At 33.6% G+C, this 13,683-nt stretch overlaps 1 protein-coding gene across 1 annotated transcript in view; it reads left to right on the top strand.

The window, feature by feature from the left end:
- Positions 1–2,232: 2,232 nt before the first annotated feature.
- The window catches only part of GABRG1 (gamma-aminobutyric acid type A receptor subunit gamma1), an 83,380-nt gene continuing 71,929 nt past the window's right edge, over positions 2,233–13,683 (top strand). Inside the window, exon 1 of the mRNA XM_054486409.1 lies at positions 2,233–2,401. Within this exon, the coding sequence (XP_054342384.1) occupies positions 2,298–2,401 (104 nt within the window). The 5' untranslated portion in view covers positions 2,233–2,297. The remainder of the gene's footprint in view (positions 2,402–13,683) is intronic.

The following is a 13,683-nucleotide window of genomic DNA, read 5'->3' as shown; positions in this document are numbered from 1 at the left end:
CAGATCCCCTTTACATATAATAGTCCATAGGAAATTATAATTAACTATAGCAGAATAGGATCAGTTTCCCATAAAACACATATTATAAAAATAGAAAATATATATCAAATGAGGAAACAGAAATAGTTAAATAAAAGTACTTGAAAGAAATGAATGAAACAAGTTGGAAAATATTTCAGCATAAAACTTGCAAAAACCTGGATTTTGGAGAATACAGGAAATTCTCTCCGGCTGTCAAAAATCGTTTACAAGAATAAACAGGCAAATTCTTACTACCCAAGGAGATATCCTTCACCTTTCCTCATTAATTTCTTTTAACTGTTGTCAGTGTCTTTCAGTTACATATGTAAAATTAAAGAGTAAAACCTTGTTAAAAATTATTGACAGAAGGACTATCAGCTACTGTTGCATGCAATATTATAAAGTATCATATTCCCATCAATGTTTACAAACCTTATCCAATGTTAGCAAAATGCAAAGGGTAATCAGACAAGTATTTTTATTCATGACATACTTCTAATGAATTAATTCCTAGTTCTCTGGCTAATCAGATCAGTGAGTTAGTGTGTGCATTCAATGAAACAGTTAAATAGCTATCCAAAGCACATTCTTAATTGAAGCAGTAAAAGAAAAAAAAAACCTCAAAATTATATTGACATCACATTTTACGTAAATTTATTCACCCTAAAATGTATTATAATTAAACTTTATTGTTTTATAAACTATTTGATATGGGCTACCTTGACTAACATGCTTTGTGGAAGAGAAAAATACTGCCTAATTAATGTGTAGTGGGAGAAGAAAAACAAGGAGGGTCAATGCGCATTTCCAGAGGAAACTAAAAGGGTGGAGAATCAATCAAAGAGGGGGAGAAACGCCTAGCACTGCACCGTTTATTATTTCGGGCGAGAACAAGAATCAGTAACCTCATTACCCCTATCCAGTTTCTTTAAGTGATTTCAGTAGGTAGTGCAGCAACAGTTACCTTACGGCCGTGCACAAACCCTGTTACTTCTGGCTTGAACCGTTTGAGGCAGACAAATATGCTCAGGTAACTGGGTAGTAAATTGCAGTTCAAACCAGAATCTGGCCAATTCCAGGTAGTTGTGGGGTGGATTAACAGCTAGAGAGTCCAACCCCAGGAGGCTTCCGTGGGAAGCAGGTTCTTGGGAAGGCGTTTTAAGACAGAAGATGGCTGGGCAGAGAAAGCGCCTGCTTCCACCACCTCCAGCGTCTTCGCCTGTACAGTTGTTCCAGCTGCCAGAGGCTTTCTGGTTACCACGGCAACTGTCGGGCTCTGCTAGGAACTCAAAGCAGAGCCTCTGAAGTTAGGTACCAAACACTGGGGCTTAACAGATGCAAAAGCAGATGGGGAGTGGGGAAGAGAACTAGGATTGCCCATCTAATAGGTCTACAGCTCCTATGGCTAAGACAACATTTATAAAATCAGACTTTTGTTTTTGTGTTTGTAAGATGAGATAGTTCTTGCCTGGTATTATTCATTAGTGTCATCTTTCGGTGCCCGGCGGGAGAAGAAGACTGCATAGCCTCTCTCACTATTAAGGTGGTGGAAGGGGTTTGGGGGGAGCAAACGTGGTGACCAGGAATGCCTGGAGCCTGCTCATTCATTCATTCATTCAATTATATATTCAACATCTCCTTAGTGCTCATTTGTGCGGGGCATCCTGCCAGGTGCTGGATCTGCAAAGAGAAAGGAGACACCGCCCCACCCACAAAATTAACAAAATGATTAACACAAATTAACAGAATCCTCACGAACCTGGGGAAAACCAATTAGGCACTGCCTGCTTCCCACGGGTCTCTCTTGGAAGACAAATTTAGAATCCGAACGCGGGAGAGGAAAGAGGCAGTCGCACCGAAATAGAGTCAGACAAGAGGAAGAGCAGAAGGGAAGGAGAAAGGCAGCCTCTCCCTAGGGAGGGATTCTGTTCAAGGCCACTCAAACGTTTCTCCGCGGCTGCGAGGGAGAAGAGGTTTGTTTTTCTTTTAGAAAAACGGAGCCCTTTTCCCTACTGGGCTCAATTTCTAGTAGGAGAACCCCGCCTCCTTGGGCTACTGATTGGCTCAACTCTTTTTAAGATAATTTATGCCAGCATCCTCTCGGCCTGATTGGCTCCCTGGCTCAATTCTGCTGGGAGTCGCATCCTACCTGGTTGGGAGGTGCACTGCCTTTCCACACTCTCCCTTCTGTACTCAGCCAGCTGCTGCTGAGGTGGGAGGAAAAGTCCTGGCTGGGAGAATTGAGCTAGTGCAGCACACGTAAAAAAGCGATTCCGATGGGTCCTTTGAAAGCTTTTCTCTTCTCCCCTTTTCTTCTGCGGAGTCAAAGTAGAGGGGTGAGGTTGGTCTTCTTGTTACTGACCCTGCATTTGGGAAACTGGTGAGTAAATTCAGGGGCTTAAAACTATTCTTTGCTATCCACCCCTTTCCCCTTATTCCCCTTTCTTTTAAAAATTATTCTACGTTAAGTAATTAATTTGCATTTCCTAACACATATGTGGTATTTACCATCGTTTTATTTTCTCATTAGATCTATTCATTCCCAGATAGAAGGAAAGTAACATATTTCTGAAGCATGATATTGGTTCAGTTGTTTTTGACTTCAAGCAGAGTATAAACTAGCGAACTAGTGAAGGTTGGGTTACTGGGAGGGAGTGAGGGGGAGGAGAAATGACTTTGCCAGTAAATTTACTGAATGAATGCCACCGATGAACTTTCTGGATGATTCTGCATTTTAAAAACAAAGTTATTTCAGAAACTTGTTGTTACACAGCATGATATGTATGATGTGTTTCTACCTACTGCTATTGCTTTTCCCCTTTCCTCATTTTTGGTAACTTTCTGGAACAAAGCAGTGTTTTACATCAAGAAATATTGTAAATCTGGCTAAAAACAAATCTATCAGCATTAAAAATATATAGTATCCAAGTAAAAAATAACCGTGTATATTTCATTTGAACCAGCTTTGAGTGTTTTTTTTTTTAATTGGCTGTCCGTCAGTAATTAAAAACGTGTGGCCACACGAATGTCTTGGCTGTGTGTGTGTGTGTGTGTGTGTGTGTGTGTGTGTATGGGACAGAGAGAGAGAGAGAGAGAAAAGTGTCACCAATCACAAATTTCAAATTTAACAGGAACAAAACTGGACTGTAATACCTTTCAGTAAAATTTTTAAGTCATTCTGGTAGACATATAAAATGCTCAGGTATCATTCTTGGATTATATGTAGGAGTAGTGGGTGACTTGAGCTAAAATATGTTGATTAAGACATAGACACTTATAAAGGTCTGGGACATGGTACACATACCATGCAACTTGTTTCAAATAAATGTACTTTTAACATTACATTATTAAAAAAGTAACTCTGTATAGAATTCAAAAGTAGAGTACAATCATTATGAAGATAGAAAGATGCCTTTATAACTACTTGTATCACTGCTAAAATGAATTATTATTATAAACGTAAGTGTAAAGCTAGAGTGAATTTTTTTACCATACCAGCATACAGAACAAGTATATTTTCTCTTAGAAAATAGAGATTGGATTAAAGTATACTAAGTAATATTAGACTTGTTAGAATTTTTTGACAGTTAGTGCTTTTTTAGGATTGAAGTTTTCTCTCTCTCTTTTTTTTTTTAACCCTGTTCCCTTAGATTCTTAAATGTTTGACACAAACATAAACATACTACTGGATGAATTATTTCTTATATATGTTGTGTCATAATGGCTTATTCTTTGAAAATATTATAGCATTTTATAAAAGATATTTAGGTATACATGTACATCATAATATTACAAAAGTAAAAACAGATTTACCAGTAGTTTTCTGAAATAACAACCTTTTATCATTGTATACGAGTTTTCCTTTCAACGAAATAGGCAAGCTGTTTAGTAAAGAGCATATTATCTATCCCAAGAGATGTTTTATTTTAAATAAACATGTTTTGTTTTGGGGAATATTTGCAATCATTGTAATTGGCTCCAGAGCCAATTACATCAAGCTCTCAGAATTGAAGAGATGTGTGCTGAAGGGACAGAGTACAGGCTTAGCAGCCTGGAGACATGATCTCATGTGTCAAGGGACTTTAACCTCTCTGAACACAGTTTCATCTATGAAATGAAGGACACTAGACCACGTATGATTTCTTAAGATTTTCACATTCAATGATTTCAACTGAAATCATACATCTATGATTTCAACTGAAACATGTAATAAGTCAATGGTTGCTTCACTGTTTTATCTAAGTACTTTTCAGGAGGGAAATTATAAGTGTGAATGCTATGGACTTTTTAACCATATGTGTAAGTGAGAAAGGTATTGTACAGTTAACACATAATTTCTATTATCACAGTAATATAGATAACCTGGATTATTTTGTCCAGTGAATAAATATACATTAAAAGATAAATTTATAAGCTGTTGTTCTAATTAGCCCTTAAGGCCTCAGTTATGACAGTTCATGTTATACATTTAAAAGTACCCCCTAAAAACATAATTTTTAAAAATGAGATAGAAAGCTAGCAATAAAAGGCAAATGTAAGCATGCTTTCTTTAAGATGCATCATAAACTCTTTTCTTCAGTGAATGGAAAAAGTTTGACACAGAAACACTTTTGTAGGCAAACCATGAGAATGTTATTAAAATATGTTTCTTTCTCCATTGGGTTCTATGAGACCAAGTTGGGAAATACAGCAATTAAAAGGAAATAAAGCATGCTTTTGCTAAAAAATAAATTTAAAAAATAATGTTGCAATGAACATTCTTTTAAAATAAGTAAATTAAAGTAGCTACAGTTGGGTGAAATTTTTATCCTTTTAATATTTAGTTGGAGGTAACAGATGCTAACATGTATAAATCATGTACGATCGTATTTCTCTCTCCTTTTCCCTTTCTTTTGATTGGTTTTCCCTTCCAAAACTAACCATAAATAGTTCATTTGTGAGCATTTTAGTGTTTTATATGATTTCCAAAATATATCTTGAAAGTCATCTATTTTGGGGACTCCCCAAATTGGAAGCATTTTTTTTTTGTATTTAATCAGTTGTAATGCTTAGTTTCCTCATTAATTTCCATCAACATTATAGAGGAGAGACACTATTTTATTTTTTATTGCTGAACTATGAAAACCTATCCTATCATTGTAACTAAAACTGTAGTCATGGTTCTTGTGTATCATTTTCTAGGAGACTCTTTGGCATCTTGACAAGTTCTTTAGAATCTCTTCAGCTTGATTTAACTTCTTTGTAATGATGAAAAAAATCTAGTTACAATCAGTTTTTTAAAAAGAATTTAAAAAGAGATTTTAGCTGTTACCAAAAGTAACCTACAATAAGCCTTGACTAAGAGTTATATATTGAAAGAGCTCCAGGAAAAAATCACAATTTTCTTTTTTCAGAACAACTTCCATGAGTCAATAATCATACTACGTGGCATTCAGTTGCCCGGTTGAAAATATTCAAATAAACTTGCTTTTTAAAATACATTATTTTCAAGCAATTTCAGTAATATGTTTTGTGTGGGTAGTAATGAATGAATAATTTTTTAAGTGTCTAGATTTTTGGCTTAATTTTGTAATAAAATGTTGATGATAACCATTCAGACTTGAGAACCAAATGACTAAGTAAAGATATTCCATGATAATTAAATATGCAAAAGACTGAGAGGAAAATGATTTTTGAAGCTAAAATGCAAATGTCATAATTGATAAACCCCCTGTGTACAGAGTCTTTTAGTTTATCCAAACAATCAGTATCTTTCTTCCATTCTATACTACGAAGAACACTTATGGCTAAGGAACAAGAGGAAATGTTTGATATTTCATTCAAATATTAAATAGATTAATTGAATGTAAGAATATAAGGATGAAGGTGGAGGCCCAAAGGAGGGGTGAAAAGAAAGAGTAAAAAAAACTGAAAAATGACTCTGGAGATACTGAGAAAATGATTACCAAAATATGATAAATGACTGCCATGAAAGAAAAGGAAGAATGAGCTTCAAGAGAGTAATTCACATATGGGCAGGCTTTCAAGTGAGAATCCTGGCCTTTACCAACAGATCTAAATTCCAGCTTCAGTTCCACCATTTCTCACTGGAGTGATTTCAGACAACTCTTTGCGGCGGAAAATCTTCATTAGTGTGGAGTTGTCGTATGCATTTCCAGAAATGAAATTTCCAAGAAAGAAAATCTGTGCAAAGAAACTAACACTTAAAATTTTATATGAAAAGAAAGTCATAACAGATATTCTGTGGAATTATAGTTATTCTAGTATGATATAGCCTCGCTAAAGTGGTTTTAAGTGCAGTAGAGTGAAATATGTGGATCCTTGTGTGTTCTTAAATGTCTTTTAAGTCTTTTAAATGTCTTTTAAATGCAGCTTATACTTATTCATGGCTAAGACCTAGATTTATGACACTAAAGAAAAAAATATATTTTAATCAAAATTAAAAATACACTTCTAGAACACTAAAGATAAACATAGGAGCCTAAATTTTTGAAGGTATACTGAAAGAATGGATCATAATCAAGGAAAAAGAACTAAAGAGCCAAGAGATTTCTCATCAGCAATACCAGAAGACTATGGGGAAAATGTCTTCAAATCTGAAGTCAAGTATTCCGCCTAGAAGATTATACTTAGCCAAATTACCTAATGAGAAAAAGAAGAAGAATATAGTCTAGATATTGTTATTCTCTCAATTTTACAGATGGAAAAATAGGGGAACAGACATTTTTGTGAACTTATTAAAGGTCATCTTGCTGATAGGTGCTAAAACCAAAACTTAAATCCCTGTGTTCTATACCCCCGCCTGCATTTTTAACTACCACATCTCTCAGATTATGAATGCAATATAAGTCAAAACAATGAACATTACTGTTGATAAATTTGTTTAAAGGAAATGGAGTAAAAAAGAAGAGAAGAGAAGAGAGATACTACAGTAAATTGTGAGTTCATTGATAAAATCACATTAAGTACAAAAATCTACTTTGTACCTATCACATACTTTCTGGAGTATTATGGGTAGTGCCAGATTATTTTAAAGAAAATTTTGACACACTGAAGTACTTGACGCAGACAAAACACACACACACACACACACACACACACAAAACTATGTTAAAAACTTAAAAGCAAAAATTTTTAATTTACATAAGTTTACTGAGGAATTGAATGGTTATCCTATTCTAAAGGATGCTATATATAATCATGCTTGAATTTATTATGAATATATGTAGTAGACAAACCATAACCAAGTAGTAGAAATTATATGAAGGCAGATTTTCTCCCAATACAAAAGTTATCTAACATGGTAATGGATATCTTATCACTAGACATGTTCAAGCAGAAGCTTGTTAGTGTGTTCTCATGCTCTGTAGGAGGTAGATTAAATTTATGGTCTTTTTTATTTTCAAACATTTCATTATCTAAGTCTATCAGTACTAAAATAGTTTAGCCAGCTGAAGTCCCATGTTTCAAGAAATAGCCTTAGCTATTAATTCATTGAGTAAATACTCACTGAGCACTACTGTTCATTCCACCAATATTTACTCAGTGCCCATTGTGTGTTAAGCAGGGTTCTGGAAACTAGATATAATGGTAATAATGATAAACAAGACAAAGCCATTGCCCTATAGTGTTCAACTAGCATAAATAGGACATATACTATGTGCTAGATGAACAGGATACAGAAATGAGAATTCCTGCTCAATGAACATAAACTCTAGTAGTTCGTGTCAAGATAGCATATTAACATAAACAAGTAAACACAATAAAATGCTGTAATTGCTACTCAGAATTCTAGAGGAGGTACAGTGGGGGCAATAGAGAAGTTGCCATCAGTTGCAATTCTGGGAAAATATTGTATGTTCTCAGCTGTCATAGGCATAAGTTCAGGTCAGTATGAGTGAAGGATATATATATATATATCTAGATAGATAGATAGATAGATACATAGATAGACAGATAGATGGATATAGATAGATAGATAGATAGATAGATAGATAGATAGATTAGATAGATAGATAGATAGATAGATGATAGATAGAGATAGGTAGATAGATAGATAGATAGATAGATAGATAGATAGATAGATCTATATATAGTATATATCCTTACATCTGAGGAAAGAGTAGGCTATATGTTCTGTTAGGGGGTTGAAGATAAAGGTAAGGAGTATTATACTGTAGCTGTGTGTGTGTGTATATATATATATACATATATATATATAGAGAGAGAGAGAGACAGACAGACAGACAGAGAGGGACAGAGAGAGAGAGAGAGAGACAGAGATAACATTACCATCTTGTGCCAAAGGTAGAGTCTCACAGTTTGGTAGAATTTTTTGTATATAGATTTCCTATATCTTTTAGGTGAGCCTTTACTCTGGTTGCGTAAGATGTGGCATTAAAATAGAAACATCCTATTGAAGGCTATATAATTTAGTTTAATTTTTAAATCCTGAAATGTAGAAATCTTTTCCTCCTAGGAACAATGTATTCTGAGATTTGACATTTCTCCTTATTTGTTAGACAAATATTAAGTGACTAAAAAGTAATAGAGATTGTGCTATGCAATAGAGATACAGAAGTAAACTTAATATAGACCCTGCTCATCAACCTATAGCTAGAATATAGGATCAGAAAGTTTATGATTATAAAATAGTGAGTTTAATATATATTTTAATCGTCATGTCAAGATGTGATTTGTTTCCCTAGATAGCTTTAAGACTGCTAGAATCAAAGGTTCTAGCCACTAGGTTAATCTTTGGGTAGATTTCCAGAACAATCACTAATGGTTGTACAATAGGTACAGTATGCTTAAGTACAGGGATATCATTCACCTCTTGGTCATCCTAGATGGGTATAATTGTAATAATAATTTTCCAGCACGTGTAATAGAGTGTGTTGAGTAAAGAATACCTGTTCCAGAAAAGAGCCATATTTACTAGCACTGAGTAGCTCTGTTGGCTGGATTGAAGTTAAGTATTAATTCAGATGCCTGTATTTTATAACCTAATTTGTTACCCTCTGCAGGTGGCTTATGAATGTATATTTGTCTCTGGAATTTCTTAGTAACAATTCATTTCCAAAATCATCAGATTGTCATAACTAGAGTAGACTGGACTGTTTTGCTTTTTCTGTTCACTTATTTGTATTCTCTTAGTTTTTGAAGTGAATAGTCTAAGACAATCTTTTGTCAATTAAAATATTTGACACACATTTCAGATCCCAAGGCTTAGAAAAATATATACGTTTCTGCCTTCAGAGGTATGAATTCCCATTTCTTTCTTCCACTTTTAAGGTCTTTTAATATGTTTTATAATTTAATAAGCTCAATATAACGCCTCCATGTTGCAATATTTTTAGCAGCCTTGAAGAATGTATCTGAAGCATAGATATCCCAAAGTCTCAGAGAGTGTGAATGTCACCAAGATTTGTATTTTTTTTCTAAGTCTAACTTATGTTCTGTCAGGCACTATGAAAATGAACTTAAAAATGGAGAAATCATTGATAATTTCAATATATTGTCTATTCAGTGTTCATTTTTTAAATAGACTATAATAAAAATTACATTTTCTTTCTCTTACTCCAAAAAGCACTCACATAGAAATGGTCACAAAATAACATTTACAATTTCTGGGCATTCACCAGCCTTCTGAAGATTTCATTGGATGGGTCGTTTGTAGTTTTCTAAACTCTGCTTTGAGGAACAAAGTTGGCCTACTAAACATAGCAAATAAACAACAAAGACAAAAATCTAAAAGTTGGCAAGCTATAGTGTTTTATTTGTAGTATTTATTCTTTTATTAAAAATCAATCAAAAAGCTACAAAAATTTCAAGTCTATAACCAAAGGCATTAAGAAAAAAATCTGTTGTATAATTGTCTTTTTTTATCCTCTTTCTAAAAACATGCCACTGTACCAATTAATTTTTTAAATGTATTCTGATATTACTCTTTTTTCATTAGCTATCTTATGTTTAATCTTATATTGAATATAAGTAAATAAACTATGCTCTGATATGATTGGCAATTGTCCAGACTTATTTTTGAAAGTAACAGAGATACACAGTGCTAAAAGCAATTTAAATTGCTATTTGTTTCCTATTTTAGATGTAATTTTGAAGAGATCTATATCTTCAACCCTACCAAGGAAACCATATAAAATAGACTATAAATGAAGCCACATTTTACTTCTTTCTCCTAAATCAATTTTTCACATCTCAAATTATAAAATCATTGATGTATAATCTTATTCATGCTCTGGTCTGTAGACAGAAAATTAATTTTACTTTACAGTTTGAGTTTTTTACTCAACTTTTTCTTTCTTTACTTGCTTTTCGAAAATATTTTCAATTGTTGCTGTTGAAACATAAGAAAAAAATGATTTTCCCCAATGCCATGATATATATAACAATTTACTGTGTAAGGTGGGAATCTAATTTTGTTTTCTTCTAAAAGAGCTAATTAGCATTTCAACACAACTTACTGAATAATTCTTGTATTTCTAAACTGATAATTCACTTTTATCATATATTGTATTTCTATATATTTGGGATTTTATTTTGAAAGCTTAATTTTGTTTTCATTATTTATTGCTACAATAAGGTTTTAATTACAGAAACTTTATTTTGTTTTCTTTTTATTCTTGCAGAAAAAGTCCATCTAAGAATTCCCTTTTTAAATAATATCTTATAAACTCTCACGTGATTGTTCTACTTAATTTTAATGGTTTTAACCTGTTACACACAAAAGATGAGATTCTGATTAAACCTGTATTAAACGCATCAAAAATTTAGGAATCATACATTAACAATATTTTATAGACAAAATATTTACTTTGTCTTTATTTTTTCTGTCTTTATGTTCCTCAGTAAAGTTTTTAGTTTTCTTCACATAAGACATTTACCTTCCCTGTTATAGTTCCGCTTAATCATTTCATATGTTGTGTTGTCATTGTCAAATGAGTAAGTTTTTTCCTTCTGTTTTTATTTTTGATGAATTAGTATTGGTATCAGAAAGTTACTGTGTTTTTTAAATTAGCTTTATGTCAGGTTATCTACCATAATTTTTAAATTAAGGACCACAGTTATAGTTTTAGTTATGTTCTTGATTCATGGTAATTTTATCTGAAAATAGCACAATAGGATCTAAAATTTTTTTTCTGTTTATTTACTTATTCATGGATTTTTATTAAATTGGGCACAAACTATCAGATTTGGGAGTAGGTGCTGCGGGTATCACATTACATACCTTTGGCTCTAAGGTATTTAAATACCTAAATACCTTCAAATTGCTTAAAGCTTAGAGAGGGTCATAAATAAATAAGTAATTAATTAAGATACAATATGATTAACTGCATGGCAGAGTTAACCACAGGACAGATTGGAAGCATACAGGGACACACTTACCTAATATTCTAGGCTTGGTTCTCTTCTGCCATTTCAAGTTTTCAAAGCATCTCTCTATGTATGTTAAGTGATAGGTTCCACTGTATTTTCCTTTGTGCTCATAAAATAATCATAGAATTGAGTGGATTATCAATTCTCTTTAAAACTCTGGAAGTTTAGTGCTTGCTTCAGCAGCACATATAATAAAATTCTGAAAGTTTAAATCTATAATGCTGTTATTTATCACTCTTTTACTTATTTTGCTTTCCTACAGCTTTGTGTACAGTGAAAAATTATTCAGAGCTACAACCCTAGAAAGGAACCTTTCTACAAAAGGGTTTAGTAGCTCAAACATGAAGGCAAAAAAGAGAGAAAATTTATTTACTTTTTGATTTTAGGTCTAAAATCAGTGATTTTTCCTACCCTTTAAAAAGCTAGTTCTTACAGTTCTTGACATAGAGTATATTGTATCTTCTACTCAGAAAGATTAGAACCTATACGTTTCTTTTCTGGAACTTTTCCCTGAAATACTGTGTTTATGAAAATGTGTTTGATGGTTGTAAATAAATACTACCTAACTTTTCATGAACAACAGATCACAGATAGGGCCTGTGGAGACAACATATATTTATTTACTAAGGAATATTTATTGAAACCCTGTGTGTGACAGAAGCTGTTCTAGAAACTTGTGATATGTCCATGAACTAGAGATAAAACACCTTCTACCGTTTTGGAGTTGGCACTCAGGAGGGAGAAATACACAGTAAACAATAAGCATAAATATATTAAATTGGAACTTATAAAATTATCTTTTTGTCCAAATGGGCAAATATTATTTAATGGGTTAATACTATTTCATCCTTTATCATTTATGTATAGGATTTTGTAATTAAATTAGAGCTATGGTGATATGGTTAGGCTTCATGTGCCCCCACCTCCCAAATCTCATCTTGAATTGTAATCCCCATAATCCCCACATGTCAAGAGAGAGACCAGGTGAATGTAATTGAATCATGGGAGCAGTTACCCCTATGCTGTTCTCGTGATAGTGAGTTCTCACGAGACTTGATGGTTTTATAAGGGGCTCTTCCCCCTTCTCTCAGCACCTTTCCTTCTTGTTGCCTTGTGAGGAAGGTACCTTGCTTCCCCTTTGCCTTCACCATGATTGTAAGTTTACTGAAGCCTTCCCAGTTATACTGAACTGTGAGTCAATTAAGCCTCTTTTCTTTATAAATTACCCAGTCTTGGGCAGTTCTTTATAGCAGTATAAAAATGGACTAATACATAGAGAAACAAATGAGCTGGGCAAGGAGGTGTGGAATTTGGATAGAAGAGCAAATAGTGATCAGACAGATTTCAATGATTAAATAATATTTGAACAAATACTAGAAGTGAGTGAAGCTTTCAGTCATGCCAAGCGAGGGTTGGGGAGATAAGCATTTGAAGTGGAAGACCATAATGTGGGGGCTTTGTAGTTGCTTGTAGCCTTGTAGTTATTTTTTTTTTCAACTTTTATTTTAAATTCAAGGGATGCATGTGCAGATTTGTTACCTGTGTATATTGCATGATGCTGAGCTTTGAAGTAGGAATAATCCCATCAGCCATATATGAATCATAGTACCCAATAGTTAGTTTTTCAACCCTTACCTCATACCTCCTTGCCCTCTCTAATAGTCCCCATTGTCTTTTATGTTCATGAGCACCCAATGTTAGGCTCACACTTACAAATGAGAACATGGGGTATTTACTTTTCTGTTCTGCAAAAAACACAATTTTGTAGTTTTTTAATGGCTTTTTTATGGCTATATAGTGTTTACCGCATTTTCTTTATCCAATCCACCACTAATGGGCACCTATCAGTTGATTCTATCACTTTGCTATTGTGAACAGTGCTGCATGGAACATGTGAGTGCGTGTGTCTTTTAGGTAGAATGATTTGTTTTCTTTTGGATATATACCCAGTAATGGGATTGCTGGGTAGAATGATAGTTCTGTTTTAAGTTCTTTGAGAAATCTCAAAACTGCTTTCCACTTTGGCAGAACTAATTTGCCTTCTCATCAACAGTGTATAAGCATTTCCTTTTCTCCACAGCCTAGTCTATATCTGTTGCTTCTTGGCTTTTCAATAATAGTCATTCTGATTGGTGTAAGATAGCTTGTTGTGGTTTTGATTTGCATTTCTCTGACAGTTAGAGGTGTGGAAAATTTTCCCTATGTTTGTTGGCCACCTCTATGTCTTTGTTTGAAAAATGTCTGTTCATGTATTTTGCCTACTTTTAA

The sequence above is a fragment of the Pongo pygmaeus genome, chromosome 3, assembly GCF_028885625.2.
Source record: "Pongo pygmaeus isolate AG05252 chromosome 3, NHGRI_mPonPyg2-v2.0_pri, whole genome shotgun sequence".
In the NCBI taxonomy this organism is placed as follows: Eukaryota; Metazoa; Chordata; class Mammalia; order Primates; family Hominidae; genus Pongo; species Pongo pygmaeus.
The sequence above is the reverse complement of the archived record's forward strand: the minus strand, read 5'-3'. Positions and strand labels throughout refer to the sequence as shown.